This window comes from Myxine glutinosa, chromosome 2, assembly GCF_964187855.1.
Source record: "Myxine glutinosa chromosome 2, kmMyxGlut1.1, whole genome shotgun sequence".
NCBI lineage: Eukaryota > Metazoa > Chordata > Myxini > Myxiniformes > Myxinidae > Myxine > Myxine glutinosa.
Genome location: NC_136262.1, coordinates 95,146,819 through 95,168,655, shown reverse-complemented (window position 1 = coordinate 95,168,655; position 21,837 = coordinate 95,146,819). Strand labels below are relative to the sequence as shown.

The following is a 21,837-nucleotide window of genomic DNA, read 5'->3' as shown; positions in this document are numbered from 1 at the left end:
GGAAAAAATGTGTAGAAAATGACTAGCTATGGCCCCAAGCTGAAAAAATGTCCCACAAGCTGATAGGTCATTTGGGAGGGTGAGTTTGAGGATTTGGGTGCATGGGGGAAGGAGTGAGGACTTTTGGTGGGGGAGGGCGTTGAGGAGTTATCAGGATTCCATGTGTAAGTTTATTCACAGTGACCACGATGCACATAAATAGGGGGTTTAAACTGTCATGAGGTGGTAATTTGGCCCGCTATTGCCATGTTGCGCTCCTAAGTTAATTTATTTACAACAGCTTCACTCCTTTAGATTTAGACCCTCAAGACATCTTATATCCCTAAGACCTTTACACCCTTTAGGATACTGTTTCAATTCCACACAAGTTATTACATCTTTCTCAAGTGGCTCTCAACTTTAAGGCCTTCATACCCATTTACACACTGTTAAGACCCCTAGATCCTTTTGGGACATATAGACCTTCGTCGACCCTTTAGACTTTAGATTCCCTAGAAAATCGGTTTTGACGACACTTTTTGTGCACCATTCGCATCGCAATACAGGTTGCAATGACGAATCAAAAGTGTTACCAAAAGTGAAACTGACGTTCAAAATTGAAACAAACTACTGATTTATGGATCATTGAATGGAAAACCAGAATGAAATGCTGTGAGCAATATCAAATGGAAATTGCTGAGAGCGAAGCCATGGGAATTATAGAGAGGGGATGGGTTGGGGCTGAAGATGCGAAGTGGAGAGGGATATCTGCCTAGCCATGGTCGGTTGGCATGGAAATAACTTCGGTGATCTTCGGTCAGGCAGTAGGCCCAAAAAGTGCTGAGCTTTTTCCAATCGACAATACGAACAAAACATTCATAAAAAAAAACAAAATTTATTACATCAGTCAATCAATCAATTTCTTATATCGCTTTTCTTTCATTTGGAAGCAAAATCTCAGAGCATTGCGAATTTCGAGCTGAAAATATCGGCACCTGTTTTGTTCACTGCAGGTCATTATTTAATATAAAAGTCTACTTTAATCACTAAATTCCATGATGCCACAGCCAGGCTCAGCATGGAAGAGTCAGTGGATTCCAAAGAATCATGGGAGTGCAAAGAATCATGGGAGGCAGCTTGTAAAGCCTTCAAACTTCAAGGTAACACCCTCTAATTCACCCAGACCATGGATGCACACACAGCTGGTGTTATCAATCGATCTTTACAATTGATAAATCGAGGGACCAGAAACACCACAAAGCAGGTAGAGACACAAAACGTTTCCAAGCAAATGGTGCATGGTCTCAGACGCATTACAAAATCGTTCATACGTACATACTTCTAGCAAAAAAAAACAAACAAAAAAAACAATGCATTCACTTATTATCCTATTGAATGCCAACATGGAAAAATATTAATGTAAATCTCGTTCAAAGTAAGAAAATTGACATTCGGCCCTTGACCTTTCTGTGCAGTCTCATGTCCTCACACTGTAACCTTGAATGGACCACGTGACAAAACTGTACAAGTCAGATTCTGTAGCCAACCTTTATTCGAGACACACTCGCTGGAGCTCCTTAATGTGACCACCTGCTCTGACCTGTTCTGGGCCACTCGTATTACCAAGCTGATCTCCATTCCACGTCTTAATTGGGCATACTCCACTGTGCCAAGTCTATGCTTGGCATTGCCCAGATTGTCACAGAAGACAAGGCCGAAGTTTGCAGCATTATGGAATATGCCTCAGAACTGAGAGCTTGACCATCAGGTCTCTTCTGATATCCCCCAACCCCCTGACACTGTGAAGTCCAAGTCCTTGTGAATCATCAATTTCCATATTCGGCCAAATCATGGTGCAGGACCTGCTGCTATAAATCAGAGCAAGGTGGGCATTGATTGGCTAACCTGACTTCTACCTCCTTCCCAAGATACCTTCTTCCAAAGTACCTTTTGCCGGCCAATCCAAATCGCATCAGCCACTATCTCTCACAATCCTTCAATGTTACTGCTTCTTTAACAGCCATGACACATAAAAGTGCAATTTTACATCATGTAACTGAGAGTTCATTACTGGTCAAGTTCAGTGCAAAAATCATTTATAACTTGGGAAAATAAATCATGAAAAAAGTACTTTGAATGCAAAGTACGACGAGGTCCTTCTGATTAACTGAAATGATCAAGAGGAAAGATGAATGAATGATCGTTTTCAGGCCATTTCCCCCCGCTAATGCGGGGGTTAGCCTTGCGGGCCCCATGACAATCATGGTTCCCTGTTTGAGGCAATGTTTTTATGGCCGGATGCCCTTCCTGACGCCAACACTTAGTCACCTCTTACAATGCGCAGGGATACGGTGTACCTATTCTAAACTGGGGTACACACTGGGATCATTCATCCCAGCAAGCTGGTTCTCAATTTGCCGACCTCGGAAGGATGACAGACCGAGTCAACCCCCCAGGTGTTAATTCAGCGATCGACCGGGATTCAAACTCAGGATCCTAGGATCCCAAGCCTGCACCCTAACCGCTAAGCCAACACTTCAAAAGCTAGCTGGTACTCGTTTTGCCTCATAAGAATGACAGTCTGAGTCGCCCCAATCGTGTTCATTCAATGGCACAACAGGGGCTTGAACTCAAGACCCTAGGATCTTAAGCCAGCCACCTTACCTGTTAGGCCAACACCAGGTTATGCATTCAAGTGAAGAATGATTCTGTTTCAATTGTTTCAAATTTCACGCAGGTTATGACATCTTTCCCAATGGCTCTAAACTTTAAGTACAAGTAGCAAATTAAAAGGTGTATAGTCGGAAGAGACGTGCTATCAAAATTTAAAGTGGGTGACGTAGTGCTTTCTCTTGACCAATTAAATGAGGTCACTGTGGGAAAGCATTTGATTCATAAAAGTTTTAAAACTGTAAAGTACACGAATTCCAAACACCGTGCTCTGCCAAATGCACCATAAAGTGATGTGGTATTGGCTGTGCTCAATCGGAAGAAGGAGCGAAAATCAGTAAATTAAAATTTTTAAATAACACAGAGATCGCAAAGAACATCTGCAGAGAAAGGAGATTGCAAGAACACAGAGGGCTCGAGAGAATAGCACTTTCCTAAGGTGGTGGTAGGAGTAAGGGGAGGGAGCAGTCTGGAAGGAAAACAAACAAAAATAAAAGATGGAAGGATTGCATTTAAGAATATGAACTATGAGGCCTTTGTTCGGATGAGAAAGGTCCGAATCTGCATTGGCTGTAACGTCACCATCATGTAAGAAGGATCAGTAGGTTCCTGCGTCACTTTCGAGCCTGAATTGGGGAAATGAGGAAAGGGGATAAGGCAGAGGTGACATAGGGAAGTTATTGTTGAATGACCAACAGTGACCGTAACAAGCTACAATATTAACATGCATGCAGGGAGGGAAGGGAAGGGACAATGAGAAAAAAAATCGGAGAGAGAAAAGGAAATGAGAATCTACAATGGAGTGCAGATGAATCAACAATTCGATATGTTATGGACGTGGAAATGGCGGATCAACAAAGGCTAATGATGGAATGCATTTGAAATGGATTGCATGGCTCAAAATAAGGTTAAATATTTCTAGAAGTGCTTTTCTCTCCACAAGCTGGCAAGATGGCCGAGAGGTACGCACTACGCACATTTGTCTCCTAGCTGTCTAGCCTGGGTTTGAATGTCGGTCGAGCTATAAACCATCATCCTGGTGTTTCGCAGGCTGGGCGAGGCATCAACGTGTGTGGCATCCCTCAGATGGACGTTAAGCTGGGTGTTTCATTAGCTAGCATTAGTTGTGGACGTTAAAGATCCCAAGGTGTCCTTCATGAAGAGTAGACGAGCTATCGCCGGCACCCTGAACAAGTTACAAATTCCTGCCCTGACTACTGCTGGGAAGGCAATGGCAAACCACCCAGTATAACCGGTGCCCTCCATCTTCTCCATGCTCATTTTTCAGCCCATGTTTCCCAAATGCCTTCTTCCACTCCCCAGTACTTCCTGCATCTCCCACCCACTCTCCACCACAACACCCAGATCGTCTGCATAGAATAACTCCCCAGAATACCTTTCATCCTTCCTGCTTACCAGCTGCATCACCATGATGAACAGGAGTGGGCTGAGAGCTTCCTTGCCTTAAACCGACGTTCACATTGAACTCCTCCAACATCGCAGGACCAACCAAAACTCTTCCCTTCGTTCCTTTGTACATCCCTTCCACCAACCTAACTTCTGCTTCCGGCACTCCCATCGATCTCAGTGTCACCATCACCATCTCTCCTGGGACAGTGTCATAGGCCTTCTCCAGATCCACAATTCCCAATGCCATTTCACCTTGCACCTCCAACCTCTTCTCCATTTCCAACCACCAGCTGTCTCAGCATGAACATCCCATCTGTCGTTCCCCTACCCTTTCTAAACCCCTGATGCTTTTCACCGATGTCCTTCTCCACATTCTTCCTTATCCTCCCAACCAGAACCCTCTCCAACACCTTCATGACCTAACTAAGGAGTGTAATGTTTACTGTACTTCCCCAGATCTTGAACATCCCTCTTCCCCTTCCATATTGGCACAATTAATCCTGTCCTCCAATCCTCTGGAATTAACCCTCTATCATACATACATTCAACAACCTCTTCGTCCAACTGACTCCGACTTCTGCTGCAATTATCATCTCTGTACTGAAGGGGATTTCATTAAATCCCTATCCTGAGAGGGGCAGCAGTATTCCAGGTTGAAAAAAACCCTGTGACCAAATTCCCTGGTGTCTGGTTGTCTGACTTTGAAAAACTGTTGACACAAATGTCCCATGATTGGCCTTGGCAAAGCATTCTTTCCGAATGAGACTTATCCTGCCTTGTCAACTTTGTACATTTTCTCTTTGAGGCGGCAGTCTGTGTCCTTGAGTTCCTTTGTCCTAGAGGAAAGTATATTAAGCCGACTACGGGTTGTGGCTGGCTGATATGTTGGGGCCGGTTGTGTGAGGAACATGATGTCACTGTGATGTGGTGTTACTAGCCTACACACCATGCCAAACGTCTCCCATGCATGTATATTCTTATCTATAATAATAAACCTCTTGTACACTATCCGAGTTTAACAAGGTGCTTATTCCTGGGAAAGGTATTCAAACCCATGACATACACACCTCATCAATGTCTAGAGCCCGTCCCCATTTAACCCTCTTCAATACCTTCCACACTTCCTCTTCCGTGATTTCCACCACCTCCACTTTCCCGTCCACATAACTCAGTAGCTCCAGCTCGCCGTAGCGTCCTTCCTGGTTCAACAGCTCTTTGAAATATCCTTCCCACAGCCTCAATACTGTGCCCCTTCTCTGTCACTAGCCTCCCGCCTCCATCCTTAATCAACCCCTCCCCCCCTCTTCATGGCCTTCTCCATAATGGCGCAGCAACGCCACATGAATGACACATGTAAATATAATAAATCAACAAAATTAAATTCCGGATCAAGTATGCTCAACTTTCCAACCTCTACAGAGCAAAGAAAATGGCGCTTGGCCACAAAGGAAGCCAGAACCAGAATATTTTCTATGCAATTCAAACCAAACTTGCCAATGACAATTTGATAAGTAAAACCGATATGCTCTGAGGTTTTCCGATCCATTGTTCAGAAAAGCTGGTGTGTAAACATTGTCAATGTTAGACAATACGTGTTCAGAAAGTTTGCCACGAGTTAATTTTTCATCACAGAATGGATTGGTGCCCGCACTTCTCCCAATATTTGTATGTCCATGGTATCATGTAGATTGTAGATCCATGATTGTAGATCCATGATCACAGGTACCACGGCAAAGTCATAACCAAAGCTCAACACTTAACTTTGACCAATGGACGTGATTTAACATGATCAGTCTCACGACATTCCACACAAACTCACGATGTTCGTTTTCTCGCTCCACCGTGTCCCAGGAAAGGCGGTGGAGATCGTTCAAACGTATGTTTGCTCCGAGAGTCATCTCTTTAAAACTCTCAACGTCCAATGTGGAAAACATCCGCTGTGAAGGTAACAAACAACCAGAGCGAGATAAGAATTTTTTTTTTTAACGAGGTGTAGTCACCAGTTAATTATTTAAACAATTTGTCCAAGAAACATTAACAGGTGCATGCAATGTACACAGAAGGATGGTCACTTCTGCACATTTAATGCATCCATTCAGACAGTTCACTCACGGCAATGTTTATAGTGACGATCCGTGAGAGGTTTCTGTCGTCGTGCTTCTCAAACTGCAGCTCAAGGCGCAGCAGCAGTGTGTGGGCATCCCAGCGTGACAGTGAGAGGACATGTATGCTGGCGGGTAGTGCAACACGCAGACCGGAGAACTGGACGGCACAGCAAGCGAGGTCACAAACGTTAGAGTAACCTTGACGATGATTAACAAAAAAACACATTTTTATGTACTTTGAATGTACACATTGAACAAATCAAAGTGTTATAAACGAACTGAGCTTGAACTTTGCATTACACGTTTGCCCAAACCCATTGCAATTCAGTCATGTGTGAAGCAAAAAGTTCGCTCGAAGAATTCCAACTTTGGCTGAATTCAGCTGATCCCTGATCATGTACTTACAACGATGAGGAAATTGTGTTTGAATACCCCTTACACATAAGAGAACACTAATTGTTTATAGTTATGTTGTTACCTCCGCCACAGAAGGTGGACGGAGGTTATGTTTTCACCCGTTTGTCTGTGAGCAGGATATCTCAAAAACAGTTATGTTTCAGACGAAATTTGGTGGACAGGTTTGATGTGTGACAAGGAAGAACCACCTTCAGAGGCCATTTTTCCCCGCAGAGCAGGGGTTGGCCTTTTTCGGGCACCATGGTCCCCTTTTTGAAGCAATGTTTTACGGCCGGATGCCCTTCCTGCCGCCAACCCTGTTAGTCGCCTCTTCCGACACACAGGGAATTAACAGCAAGCTGGTACTCAATTTGCCGACCTCGGAAGGATGACAGGCTGAGTCAACCCCCCTGGTGTTCATTCAGTGATCGACCAGGATTCAAACCCAGGATCCTAGGATCCCAAGCCGGCATCCTAACCGCTAAGCCAACACCAGGCATGTGTGACAAGGAAGAGTTTATTAAAATTTGGTGAAGATCTAGATTTGGATCTGGATCTGAAAACTTTTACTTTTTGATCTGAGAACTGCCAGAATGTGCACTTATGCCTTTTTATTGTAACGTGGGTCGAATCTTGGCCTAGCAATAAACTCCCATCCTGGTGTTTCATGGGCAGGGTGATTCATCAATGTGTGCGGTCCCTTGGATGGATGTTAAACTGGGCATCCCATCTGACCTGCATTAGTGGGTGGATGTTAAAACTCCCACGTCCACCATAAAGAGTAGGAGAGCTATCATTGGCAACCTAAACACATGGCAAATTCCTGTCCTGACGACCACTGGGAAGACAAAGGAAAACTACCTGATGTAAACCTTGCCTTAGCTCTGCTTTGGCTGCACTGAACTACCTTTGAGCAGAACACCAGAGAGAAGAAACGACCACATCAGGAAGGCTTGAAAGCACTTAATCTGCACCAAAGAAAGAAAGAAAAAAAAATCAACAACTATTGGGGACACCTCTTCGCGGTGGTTGTACCCTCCCAAAGCAAGTCGGGGGTACAAACCCTCCTCATTCTTCCCTGGTGCCCGGATTCGTCAGGGCAGCACGGTCATGGTCAGAGTGCCGATCGGTCCCCATGGACCGGCCCTTTCCCTCCAGTCTCTGTCTCTCTGTCTCTCTCTGTCTCTCTGTGTCTCTCTCTGTCTCTCTCTGTCTCTCTGCCTCCCTGTCTCTCTCTCCAACTCTGTAGTGGCCCTGACTTTGTGAAGGCGAGGGTACACCATCCTGGATGTGGGGGATCTCCGAGTTGCTCCTGCGAGATTGATCAGCTGTATCTGTGCCGCGGGATTGTTTGAGAGAACTGCCCGGGGCTATACAACAACAATAACAACAACAACAAACAAATTAAATAAAAAGTCCCACCTCTCCATCTTTGTTGGGATGCCTGGATTTCTTATGCAATTTTCCAAACACAAGCTGTGGCTCAGAACGCTGAAGCTCCGCGGCAAGACGACTGAGTCGAGCAGACGAGTCGGGAGGAGCCAGGAAGAGCAGATGACGTCCACGTATGGTTAAACCTTGTCCATTCGCAATGGTCTCATTTAAAGGTTCACCGACTCCTCGAAAATCATCAAGAAGCAAGCGACGATGTACCTGATGGTGCACACAGATAAAGCATCTCACAGGGAATTGGATAAGCATGATTTCTGGAGACAAGTTATTTTGCTTTTACAAAAATGATTGGGCAACTAATTCAATGGGGGAAGTTATGGATCCTGTGGGATCTCAGTGACATAAATGAAGAACCATTTGTTATTTCCATTGGGATATCAGGCCAAAAACAAGCCTGGTAATCACAATACAAGTCCCTCATTCTCCCATGTCTAGCAATATTATAAAAGTACAATAAAATGTAAAAATAATTTTGAAAATAACTTCCTGAAGCTTACAATCCAAATATAATACTGGTGCCTTCAGCTGGATTTGATACCACAACATTTGGGATGGCAGTCCACTGTCCTCACCAACAAGCGACCACTGTACCCAATTTGGAGGCCTAAAGTAAAAAACAGTCTATTGTCGGAGATATGGCCCGTCTAACAAAAATGATTCCATCATGTGCTCATGGTGTTGGGTATGGTCAATGATATGAACTTTGCCTCATTTTTATGTGATGTAAAGTTCTTTGGAACATCTTACTCAATGTTCCCTAAAAGTATCCAATGCGTATGTGTTTCAGACCTGTTGTTGCTTTACTAATACGCAATATTTTATTACTTTCATATATAACTAGAACGGCACTCAGTAGTGGGCATACCTCCACCAGGTGAGTAGACCAGAAAATCACAATACAGAATGACATTTAATCAAAATCATCCGTCCACAACTTTTTGAGATATCCTGCTGTATATCGTTTTTGGCCCTATCTCCCAATGGTGATGAATCACTTAAAACTTCCACAAGCCAGATCCAGATCCGGATCTTCACCAAAATTGAATCAATTCTTAATTGTCACACACACAACCTGTCCACCAAGTTTTGTCCAAATCCGTCCATAACTTTTTGAGATATCCTGCTATGTATCGTTTTTGGCCCATCACTCAATGGTAAAGAATCACTTAAAGAATTAAATAATTCTCATATCCGAATCAAAATTCAGATCTTCACCAAAACCGAATCGATTCTTCCTTGTCACACACACAACCTGCCCACCAAGTTTCGTCCAAATCCATCCACAACTTTTTGAGATATCCTGCTATGTATCGTTTTTGGCCCTCTCACTCAATGGTGAAGAATCACTTAAAAAATTCTACTAGCCGGATCCGAATCCGGATCTTGACCAAAATCTAATAATTTCGTCCTTGTCTCGTACGCTACTTCTCTGCCAAATTTCGTCCGAATCCGTCCACAACTTTTTGAGTTACTATAAAGCCCTCACCGAGGCCAGGCCTTAAATAAGAGAGTAGAAAAGTGTATGATGAAAAGTATATGATGTTTGTTTGCGAGAAAGAGAGATTGAACCTAGGCCGGTTAATATAGTTTGAGTGAGACAGAAAGTAAGACCAGCAATCCTGACACGGAGTGTGTAAGATGGTTCCGGGCATCACTTTACCGCTCCTAAGTCAGGACGGTAGGACTACCCTGGGCAGTTGTTGTCTGCAACCTACTACCTAAGAATTAACATATCCAAGTACTGCAAAATTTGAGGTTCTTGGAAGTATTATGAGGGCGATTTGTGTTCTACAGTGTTGAAGTATATAATTCAATTGGAACAAGAAAGAGCATTCAGAGATTGCAGACCCTCCCCAGGACGTGTTTTCAGTGGTTTTTAAGGCTTTTGTGTTAAAACAAATATGGCGGCCGAACCACGTGACCAATGACGTCATCGTTATTTTTTTCTCCACCAATTTATCCCTAGATGATGCTCAAGAAACTTCATCTTGATCGGATGACGTTTTGTACTTGTCGAATTATGACGTCATAATGGAGGCACCTATGACATTATCATTAACATATGCTATTCCAAATGGAGAGCTCTTTACAATGAGCTATGTCTCAATTTTTCCTATGCAGCGCTTTCAGAGATATAGAGGTGCAAAATTTTTCGGTTTTGCAAAAATGGCGGCCGAACCACGTGACCGATGACATCATTATTTTTTTTCTCCACCAATATATTCCTAGATTATGTTCAAGAAATTTCATCTTAATCGGATGAAGTTTTGTACTTGTCAAATTATGATGTCATAATATAGGCACCTATGACATCATCATCATCAACATATTTTATTCCCCATGGAGAGTTCTTTACAATGAGCCATGTCTCAATTTTTTCTATTCAGTGCTTTCGGAGATATTATGGTGCAAAGCTTTTCCAAGATGGCAGCCACACCGCGTGACCTATGACGTCATAATTATAATTTTAAAATTCTACAGGTGGAGTTGCACCTATGGTGAAAATTTCGTGTCAATCGGACCGACGGTTGCAGAGAAAATAATATTTATTCTGTGCGGACAAACAAACAAACGGACTCAAATGCAATACCCTCTCCTCTGGCGAGGGTAATAAAGGTTTAAAGGCGTATACGTCAATTAATTCCGGGTTTTACCACTGTTTTACCCAGTGTCTATAACACCACCCGATCTAACATGTTACGTTACTTATTCGTGCCTGTTGCGTGTTCTTTATGACATCTTTTAAAAGAGTAAGTTTCCTGTTTGGAATTTTCAATTATGTCTAAGTGCTAGGAAGGCAGACAGTGTGAAAATATGATCTCAATCCTCTCTGCACATGCGCAACCAGGACAAATTCAGAGGCAAATACTGTTAAACAGGAAATGTCTTCCGATTCATGTTCCAATTCGTGTTCAAAACATAAAATTCAATTCAAACAAATTGTTCTACTGATAAGATGGATGGACGGATGGATGAACATGAACCAATTGCTAAACCCTGCTTTTCACTTTATGTGTGCGGGGTAAATATTCATACGAGAAATTGAGTAAATCTGTAATGTGGTGATGACAGCTTCATTTTTTTGTCAGGAATGCAATATCCCTTTAATACATGAAGTCAATGGGATTTACGATCTGTGGTGAGGCATGCTTTGCCCCACCCCATCCCCCCCCCCCCCCCCCCACCCGTTCCTCGCTCCCCCACCCTTCCTTGCTCTCTCCCTCTCCTCCCTCTTTCCCCTCTCTCTCCCACCCTATGTTAGTATTCAGCAAAGTATCAGTGTTTAAAAATATAATCAGTTATCACATTAGTTATTATTAATTATTATCATTGTTAGTAAAAGCGAAGTATCCTATGTTAGTATCAGCGAAGCGACTCGTGGTATTTGTTAGTTGTTAAATATAAATAAAACTCTTCTGGAAGCGGTCAAAGTTGGCGGTACCTCTTCTTCTTCCTCTTCAAATGAATGCTGACATTTTAAAAGATGGTACACATTGAAGTCGGAGGCAAACTTAATAACTCGGCATCATCAACGGCACTGGCACATTCACCAGCATCCATTCAACAATTACCATGTAATTTCACTTCCAAGGTAACACTTTTGCAGTATCGCATAGCCAATCTACAGTACAGTATAGTACATGTATTTATGTGTGAAGCAAAGTCCAGTTGTTCTTTCGGCGATTTTGTGATCTCCCCATTTGGTACTTTTGCGATATATTGTGGCATCTTTATCACTCTTGTAAATTCTGAAAATGCTCGAGATTAAAAGTTTTGACTTCTAAAGCGACGTAAGTTTGAGTTGGGGCAACACAAGTCGGGTCGTGGTATGAATAACGCGATGACGTATTTGCATAACGATGTAAAAAGGCGAGACGTAAATCGGGGTATTACTGTGTAATACCCATACTCACCATCAGCTCCAGTGAACCATCCTTCATGCTGCTTCCACCCTGAGCACGATCAGTGACCAGTGTAACCTGAGCATCACCATCCTGGAAATCGCAAACGTTAAATGATTGTGCTGCAACACAACTCATTTTATGACGATTTCCAAAAAAACAAACCCATGTGCATGCATTTGGTTCAGCGAATGGTTAATAGTGCAAAGTCCCAGTACAATGAACATGTGGTTTGGGAATCGCAGCAATTTTATCTGGTGGCCCAATAAACTTCATAAATGTAGTAGTATACCTGATGGTGTCTTTACCTGCGTTCAAAGTCACCTGTGATGTACATTTGATTGCACGTTTGAGTTATTGTCTTGTTGCAAATTGCCACTATGGTTACGTTTGGACCTGGGTGAACCTGTCGTTGTGTCTGTATGGTTTTACCCTGTGGTTTGAACCGTTTTGCACAATGTTGCACCCAAAAGAACTCTCATTGGTTGCTATCTCCATATGCAGGTGTCAGGAAGTGAAACGGAGCCCTCCCAGGTCTCAAAGTATCCACCTTCGTGTGTGTATACATACATACATATATATATATATATATATATATATATATATATATATATATATATATATATATATATATATATATATATATATATATATATATATATATGAGTGTGCGCATGGAAGTTGCTGTTGTTCGCTGCTATCTTCACACGTGGGTGGGTTTCACGAGATGGAACAGAGACCAACCAGGATTGAGAAATGCTGTGTAAAGCCAATGTCATGCTTTACTATCTTGTAGTGACTTTGTAAACTATGGTTAGAAGTGTGTTTTGAAATGGTTTGTCAAGGTTAATAGTGCAGTGGCCGAAGCTGAAACAACAACAACAACATGCATTTTAAAGGCCATTTTCCCTGCTAGAGCGGGGGTTAGCCTTGCGGTCCCCATGACAATATTCTCCATTTTGCCCTATTTTCTGCATCTCTCCTTGTTAACCCCCTTGCCCGCATTTCTTCTTCCACCATCTTTAGCCAAGTCTTTCTCGGTCTTCCCCGTCCTCTGCTTCCTTCTACATTCATTTCCATCACTCTTCTCAACCAGTCACTTTCATCCTTCCTCAACACATGACCAAACCATCTCAACCTGTTCCTCTTCACAGCATCCATCACAGGCTCTATTCCCATCATCTTTTGCAATTCATCATTTGTCTTCCTCTCTCTCAACGATACTCTGCACATCCGTCGAACCATTCGCATTTCCACCCTTTCCAACCTTCGTTGCTGCTCTACGTTCATTACCCATGTCTCGCTCCCATAAATCATAACACTTCTCACCCATGCAGCATACACCTTTCCCTTCAGCTTCAATGACACTCCCCTCATCATCAGCACGCCACTCAGTTCCCGAAACTTCTTCCATGCACATCTCACTCGAGCAACCGTTGCCGAGTCTGATCCACCTTCTCCATTCAGCATGTCTCCGAGGTAGCAAAATGTTTTCACACCTTCCAGCTTCACGCCGTCTCCAAGATCCAACTCAACATTTCCTCCATCTGCAGCTCCCTCTGTGTGCACACCTTACATTTGAATGTGGCTGCCACACTGGTTAATGACCCTCTCAGACCACTACATTTTTGATGAACCCACTCAGCGCACATTGTACATTGAATGGAGTTCACTCTGACACCCTTCCTACACACAGCACAGGGCCACTTCCCAGTTCTTTCCACCTCACCACATGCTTTACCACTTGCCATCACCTTCGTCTTTCCGATATTCACCTTCAGACCTTTTGTCTCCATACATTCCTTCCACGTGTTCATCTTTTCCTTCAGTCCATCCATACTTTCCGCAATCAACACCAGGTCATCTGCATACAACAACTCCCATGGTAAACCCTCCTTTACGTTCTGAGCCAGCACCTCCATCACAGCTACAAATAATAGTGGACTTAGTACCGACCCCTGATGCACTCCCACCTTCACCTCAAACTCACCACTGTTCCCGTCCTTCATCCTTACAGCTGTGCGCGCTCTTTTGTACATTGCCATCACTACTCTGATCAACCATTCCTCCACTCCTAACTTCCTCAATGCCCATGTCAATACTTTGCGTGGTACCCTATCGAATGCTTTCTCCAGATCAACAAACCCAAGAAACAACTTCTTCCTCTTCTCCATGTACTTCTCCTGCAACTGCCTCACAATGAAAAGCGCGTCTGTCGTTCCTCTTCCTGGCATGAATCCAAACTGCATTTCGTCGATCTTCACTTTCTTCCTTATCCTCCTCTCCAACACCCTTTCCAATACCTTCATTCCATGCTCCAATAACTTTATCGCTCGGTACGAGCCACACTCCAGAGGGTCACCTTTCCCCTTGTATAGAGGGACGAGGGTACTCAGTTCCCAATCCACTGGAATGCGGCCTTCTTTCACCACCAGATTACAGATCTCTGTCATTCTCTTCACACCCCAACTTCCTGCTGCCTTCAACATATCTCCCACAACTCCCGTCGGCCCTCCCGCTTTTCTACGCTTCATTGCTTTTATCGCTTCCTCAACTTCCTCCTCAGTTATCTTCTCTGCCGGTCCTAAAACTGGGTTACTCTCTATGTTGCCATCCCATTCATTCTCTGTATTCAACAGCATTTCCATATATCTTTTCCATCTTCCTTTAATTCCATCTGGGTCGACAACGATTTGTCCCACTTCATCCTTCAAGCAACTCACCCCCATCACATCACACCTTTCTTTCGCTATCTGCTTTGCAATCCTGAATACTGCTTTCTGACCCTTTTCCGAATCCAAGCGTTCTCCGAACATTTTCCTACATGCCTCCTGCGCCTTTGCGACCTCTTTCTTTGCAGCCTTCCTGGCTGCCTTATAACTTTCATGCTCTGCTGTTTCTGCTCCCGTACCCTTCGCCTTCTGCCACTCCTTGAACTTCTTCCTCTTCTCGTCAATCCTCTTTCCAACTTCATCATCCCACCACCATGTTTCCGAGTGCCTCGGTGGTCCTTTTGTCCATCCACATACCTCACCAACGGCTCCCAACAGACTAGCTTTCATTGACATCCAACCACTTTCAAGCTCAACCACATCATCCTCGACCCTACTCAGCCTCTCTTTTAATGCCTCCCTTACTGTCACCTCTTTCAACCTCCACACCTTCATTCTCGGTTGGTACTTCACCCGCCGAGCTCTCCTCGCACCTTTCACCCTTACGTCGCAGACAACCAAGTGGTGCTGTGAAACAGCCTCCTCCCCAGGATCACCTTTGTGTCCCGGTGCCCCCTATCTCGCCTACGCACCATCAGGTAGTCAACGGTTGTCGTCGACCCACCTGACGTGTATGTAACAAGCTTATTATCCTCTTTCTGGAACTGAGTATTACAAATCAACAAATCAGCTCCATCAGCAAACTCCAAAATCCTTTCACCTTCTCCATTTCTCACACCATATCCGTAACCCCCATGAACTCCGTCAAAACCATCCATACTCCTTCCCACATGTCCATTTAGGTCTCCTCCTACCACAACAACTTCCTCATCTTTCACGTTTTCCATCAGCTTCTCTATCGCACACCAGAACTTGTCCTTTTCTTCATCGCTTCGACCAACCTGCGGAGCATATCCCGAGATGACGTTCACCAAGAGCTTTCCAATCATCATTTTCACCATCATCAACCTATCACTCACTCTCGTCACACTCACCACACTGTCTACAAACTCCTCAGAAAACAGGACACCAACACCATTCACGCCCTCCAGGCATCCTTGCCACACAAACTTGTATTTCTGTCCCTGCCTACCCTTCACCATTCTCACACCACTTCCCTTCCATCTCGTCTCTTGCACACAACATATGTCCACTCTTCTTCTGACCAATACTTCCACCACTTCTCCTGATCTCCCTGTCATTGTCCCTACATTCCATGTCCAAAACCTCAGAAACCGATCTCCACATTGGGCTGTACCCTGCCCATATGTACTTGTAATTGTCATGGTTCCCTTTTTGAGGCAATGTTTTTATGGCCGGATGCCCTTCCTGACGCCAACCCTCTTAGTCGTCTTTTACGACACGCAGGGATACGGTGTACCTATTCTTATCCAGGGTACCCACCGGGAAACGTTTAAAACATGGAAATTCTGGGGGGTGGGGGGGGGGGGGGGGGTGGCGTCAAGGGAAAGATAAAATGAAAATAAACCCCTTCAGCCGGCACTTAGCTTGGCGCCCCAAAGAGTACTTTCAGGAGCTTGGCGGCTGTTGAAACTGGGGTAGCCACTCATGCTAGAAGTGGTCCAAAATGGCGGTGTAGATCACAGCGCGTCGAAGACACAACAAGCGTGAGGCGAGCAGATTAGACGGCCTCCTTTCGATTCTCTACCGTCAAGTCCAATGCGGCCTTCAGCTTCCAAGAGCCCAGCAGTTGTCCAAAACCTCGTGTGGGGAAATGTGGTATCTGTCCGTCGTCTTGTCCACCGTCCACACGCGGCTCCAAGCTCCGGCGCGAGGAAGCCCTCCGTCCACCCGCACGCTTCGCCAGGCCACGATGCTTTATACGACTTGCTTTATACGCATTGTTAAAAGTAAATAATGACAGATGTTTTCTTTCACAATCTTGCGAGATTTCCAGAACTCCTCGGCGTCAAGGGAAAGATAAAATGAAAATAAACCCCTTCAGCCGGCACTTAGCTTGGCGTCCCAAAGAGTACTTTCAGGAGCTTGGCGGCTGTTGAAACTAGGGTAGCCACTCATGCGGGAAGTGGTCCAAAATGGCGGTGTCGAACATCGCGCGTCGAAGACACAACAAGCGTGAGGCGAGCAGATTAGACGGCCTCCTTTCGATTCTCTACCGTCAAGCCCAATGCGGCCTTCAGCTTCCAAGAGCCCAGCAGTTGTCCAAAACCTCGTGTGGGTTAATCGAGATCAACGTTCGTATCTTTCCGGAGCCGTACAATTCCTGGAATTAACGTTTTTGAGCATCCAATGACCATGCCGAAGCTGAAAGCTGAAATGGCCGAAGCTGAAAAAGGGCTCTATTTTAGGAGATACCCCTACCGGAGGTATAACAAGCTGGGACCGGTCTCATTTTAACCGTCTGGGCTTCTAGTTTTTGAAAAATGATGTTGTAGTTGCAGCAATTTTGTACAACATGCTAAATTAACCCCTTATTTCCGACAACATGCAATAAATGGACCCATTTCATCTTTTTGTTATTTCATTAAAATAGCCCTATAGATTTTTAGTTATGCTGGTTACATCAATATTATTCATTGAAATGGACATGCAGAAACCCATTTGAGGTAGTTTTAAGCTGCTAGGAGGGTTAGGGGGGCAAAATTATACCCCAAATTTGGCATTTTTTAAAACCAAATTTGACCGAACTGAATCCTATTTTCTTCCTTTCAGGAAAGAAGATGGACCTCTTACAAGAACCTCCCAATAAGCGGATACGAACAAGCAGCAATGCCAACGACAACTGTGTGATATGTCGTCGCCCATTGGATGCAGATTGTCCATTCGTAAAAAAAACCAACACTGGAGGGAATCAAAGCCGTTATTCATGCCGCAGAACTCCATCAAGATGATGTTCATGAGAGACTTTCTAAAATCCAAGCTGACATTTTAAATCGAACTGTTACGTTTAGATACCACACAAAATGCAGAGCTTGGTATACATCCTCGAGTAACCTGAAGTACGTGCAAAGCGATCCCAGTGGAACGGTTAGCACTGGTAATGATACACCTGACTGTCACAGTGGTCCAACACGGCTTAGGCGAGCTGAAACATCTGCTTTCAATATAAGAACAGACTGTCTCATATGTGGGTCATCTAACATTAGAAAAGAAAAGCTGACCAACATTGCCACTGGCACTGGGGCATCAACTCGTGACCGCATCATAGCAGCCTCTTTAGAAAGACTAGATGACAAAATTCGCATGCGCATGTTAGCTTACCCAGACTTGTTTGCATATGATGCAAAGTACCATAGGTCATGTTATAGTCGTTATATTTCACCACGAAATATCAATGCTGACAGGGGCAAGGCTGAAGCTCAGAAATCTCTGACCGATTTCGATAAGGGTGTTCTGCGTTTGAGTAAGGAAATTGAGTGCACTATTCTATCAAGAAGCAGGAATCTTGTGACATTGTCCTCTCTACATGAACGATTCATTGAAATGCTCAATGAAGGTAGGCCTGGTACTCCTGATACTAGCACGGAGCCCAGTGAATATCCCTCATGGAAACTTAAAGAGAAGCTGAAGAATCATTTTAATGACAAACTATTATTCATAGCCCAGCCTGGCAAGTCCGATCTAGTTTGTTCCAGTGAAGTGAGTGTTGGTGATGCCTTGAAAAAGGTTGCAGCGCTGAACATTCACATCAGTGAATCTGGTGAATGTGAATACACTAATAGTGAAGATGGGTGAACTGGATAATGCTGTTATCCTCCATCAAGCTGCTGGTATTCTGCGCAGTTCAATGTCTGGAATTAGCTTTCAGACTACCCACTACACTCCAAGTGTGGACCTGAATATACAGCAGTGCAAGAACTTCGTTCCTGAGACATTGTATGACTTCATAACATGGTGCACGTCGAAGGAATGCTTTGATAAGGCCAATCATTGCGGCGCTGGTAATGCTGACTTGAGGGTTCTGGGTATCTGCCACAACATCATTGCCCTCTCTTGTAATACACAGACCCCCATCACATTCGGTTAAAATGAGACCGGTCCCAGCTTGTTATACCTCCGGTAGGGGTGTACCTAATTTTTAGGGCTGAGGCCACTGCACTATAATGGTGACACACACTGGACATAATCATTTCATTTATATATTATGTAAAGTAGTGGCTCGATACATGGCATTCGTAACATTTGGAGGCCATCTATTTATTATGTAGGTGAGAGGGTAGGGGTCCGAAGAAGGCCACTTAGAAGACATGAGACGTGCAAACCATAAATCTGGTCAATTTGTTTGCCGTTTTTAACGGACAGCAACCACACAGAGATCAAGCATTATAAGGAACCACCAGGAAGACCAGGGCATTTACTACCTGCAGTCTCGGCAGGGATTTGTAATTTGTTCAGAGTGTTGGCGATAACTTGTCTACTTTTCACAAAGGACAATGTGGGATCTTAAACATCCACCAACTAATGATGGCCGACTGGACATAATTTTAACAACCATCCGAGGGAAGGGGCACACATTGATGTATGGTTGTAGACCACACACAACAGGGTACTGTATTCAACAAAATGTTCACAGAGGTATCCCAATCACTAAACGAGAAAAAAAGTGAAGCGACCTTTCGGGCATGAGCATTTTTTCGAAGGAACAGAGGGAACATTTGCATAACCAGTGTAAAAATGCATTTATAATGTAAAACTTTGCAATGAAGCAGACTCAGCATCATTCTAACGGCCAACATGAGTTTACCCCAGATAAATCTTGTACATCTCAGCTACTCTGTACGTTTTTGATGCAAACAGAACGCGAGCTCAAACAAGTCCAACACGAGAAAGACCGGGGTATAGTGACAGACAATTTACTCAATTTCCACAATATACGTCTCGGCAGCTGTACTTAAAGACAACCAAATACTTGGAATTATTGAAGACCTTTCTCCCACATAAGTGAAGTATGACCAATTGTCTTCACAGCCCTGGCCAGGCTCCAACTTGAGTATGGCATACAATGTATAAAACTAATGGAGAAAGGATTGAGAAGGTTCGGAGACGGGTACTTAGACGAGTACCTCAACTGCAAGGACTCACATATGAATGAATGATCGTTTTAAGGCCATTTTCCCCGCTAGAGCGGGGGTTAGCCTTGCGGGCCCCATGACAATTCATGGTTCCCTGTTTGAGGCAATGTTTTTTTTATGGCCGGATGCCCTTCCTGACGCCAACCCTGAGTCGCCTCTTACGATGCGCAGGGATATGGTGTACCTATTCTAAACCGGGGTACACACCGTGATCATTCATCCCAGCAAGCTGGTACTCAATTTGCCGACCTCGGAAGGATGACAGGCTGAGTCAACCCCCCTGGCGTTAATTCAGCGATCGACCGGGATTCGAACCCAGGATCCTAGGATCCCAAGCCGGCACCCTAACCGCTAAGCCAACACCAGGTTAAGCCAACACCATATGAATGGTAGTTGGAAATCCTAAATGTTCACTTGCTGTACTACATCAACTAATTTTCTCCTACAGGTGCCACAGAGGTGATATGATCACAGTGTGCAAGCTCTTCTTGAGAAAGTATGAGTACCAAACCTCTTTCTCTCAGCTGCAAAAATCACAATGTGAGGACACCATTTAAATCTGTCCAAGAAGAGATCCAGGCTTGAGGGCAGGAACAAGATTTTAGCCAGAGGGTGATCCACAAATCGAGCAACCTCCCTGCAAATGGTGTGGAAGCACCAACAGTAGAAGCCTGTAAGGCTAGGCTTTATAACCGCTGGTCGAGTCAAAGGTTCCGAGTCATTGTCTCCAGAGCATATGCGGTAAAGTTCAAGTTGTACTCGATCTATGGTGTGAAGACCAGGAAATCTACAGGAATACCTGCTATCCCATACACCAATGTGATGTGATGTGATATTCATTCTGGATGAGTCTGGGTGAATACAGGTACAATTCCAACCCTGGCCTAGTCATACCAGACTTATAAAAATTGTATGTGGTTACTCCTCGCTTGATGTTCAGCATTTAGAGGATAAGGACGGTATAAACCCTATGTGTTGGCATCCCTGGAAGTGAGGGGAGATTCCTCCTTGATTGTTTCACTGAATGCGGAGAAAAGAGTGACATAAGATGGCGTTGCCAGCACCGACAACGCACTGGGACGTTGCGTTGCTTCTCCAAAGATCACTGGGTGCGTTTGTCTGAAATCAAAAGCTGCTCAATGTCGTCTAATCTGTGAATAATGTCTAACAGCTCCTCCATGAGCCTTAACACATGTGAATAAGAAAATTGAGCGCAAGAAAATTAGTGCAGAATAAAGCAATCGACCCTATATTCACAGGGATGTTAAGCTAGTTTTCATGGCTCTTTTTTCTCACTTGTTGGTAATAGTTCCAAATGATATTTATGGCACAAATCAAGGAATTTTTCCTAAAGCTGTTAGTTTTATTTTTGATGTAATCACTGGTCTCCTGGCAAAGTAAGTGCTTCATAATATCATTGGGATTACATATCAACCAGACTCAGTGGTGTTAGAGCATCCGCTCCAAGTCTGGGAGGTCAGTGGTTCAAACCACGGACAAGTTAAACAAAAGGCTTTTGAAATGGTACGTGCTGCTTCCTTACTTGACGCTCGGCATTTAAAAGGAAAGAGCACGGACAATTCCCATCGGTTGGCATACACGGGGAGGAGGAAATTCCCTGCTGAGTGCGGTGAAAAAAGCGGCGCCATTGTTGTGATGCCGCTCGTACCCGGAATATCCCGGGAAGTGACGGCACTTTCCCCAAGCTCAGTGGCTGTGTTGTGTTTGTCTCATCAATATGTCCGTGTGTGTGTGTGTGTGAGTGGCAGCTCCATAATGAGCCTTAGAACTTGTATCTTTACTATAATTCACAGGCCGGTGTGTTTGTTTGTGTGTGTTTGCCGTGCTCCTCCTCCTACAGTTCTGGGCCGATTACTTCCAGTCTTGCTACATAGGATAAGCCTGACTCAAATTAGTGCATAGGGGTGCTTATATCTTTGCCGGTAGTCTTGGTGCGAGAAAATACAAATTCTCCATGTAAATGTGTATTGTGTAGCGCTACTCCAGGTGGGAGAGGGTATTACAAGTCCCCACCCTTCACAGTACAGTATTCCTGCATCCACATTTTACAGTGCAGTGAGGTGTTTTGAATTACGCAGCAAGAGGTGTTTTGGATAGGTATTTGTAATTACACATTTGAATAAGGATAAAAACATAA

General features: G+C 44.2%; 1 protein-coding gene across 1 annotated transcript in view; it reads right to left on the bottom strand.

Moving 5' to 3' along the window:
* Window positions 1-860: 860 nt before the first annotated feature.
* MAN2B1 (mannosidase alpha class 2B member 1) overlaps window positions 861-21,837 on the bottom strand; it is a 64,318-nt gene continuing 43,341 nt past the window's right edge. Inside the window, exons 20-24 of the mRNA XM_068107742.2 lie at window positions 11,927-12,007; window positions 7,983-8,213; window positions 6,172-6,321; window positions 5,879-5,996; window positions 861-3,275 (exon numbers count right to left, since the gene is read on the bottom strand). Coding sequence (XP_067963843.2) covers window positions 3,175-3,275; window positions 5,879-5,996; window positions 6,172-6,321; window positions 7,983-8,213; window positions 11,927-12,007 — 681 coding nt within the window. The 3' untranslated portion in view covers window positions 861-3,174. The remainder of the gene's footprint in view (window positions 3,276-5,878; window positions 5,997-6,171; window positions 6,322-7,982; window positions 8,214-11,926; window positions 12,008-21,837) is intronic.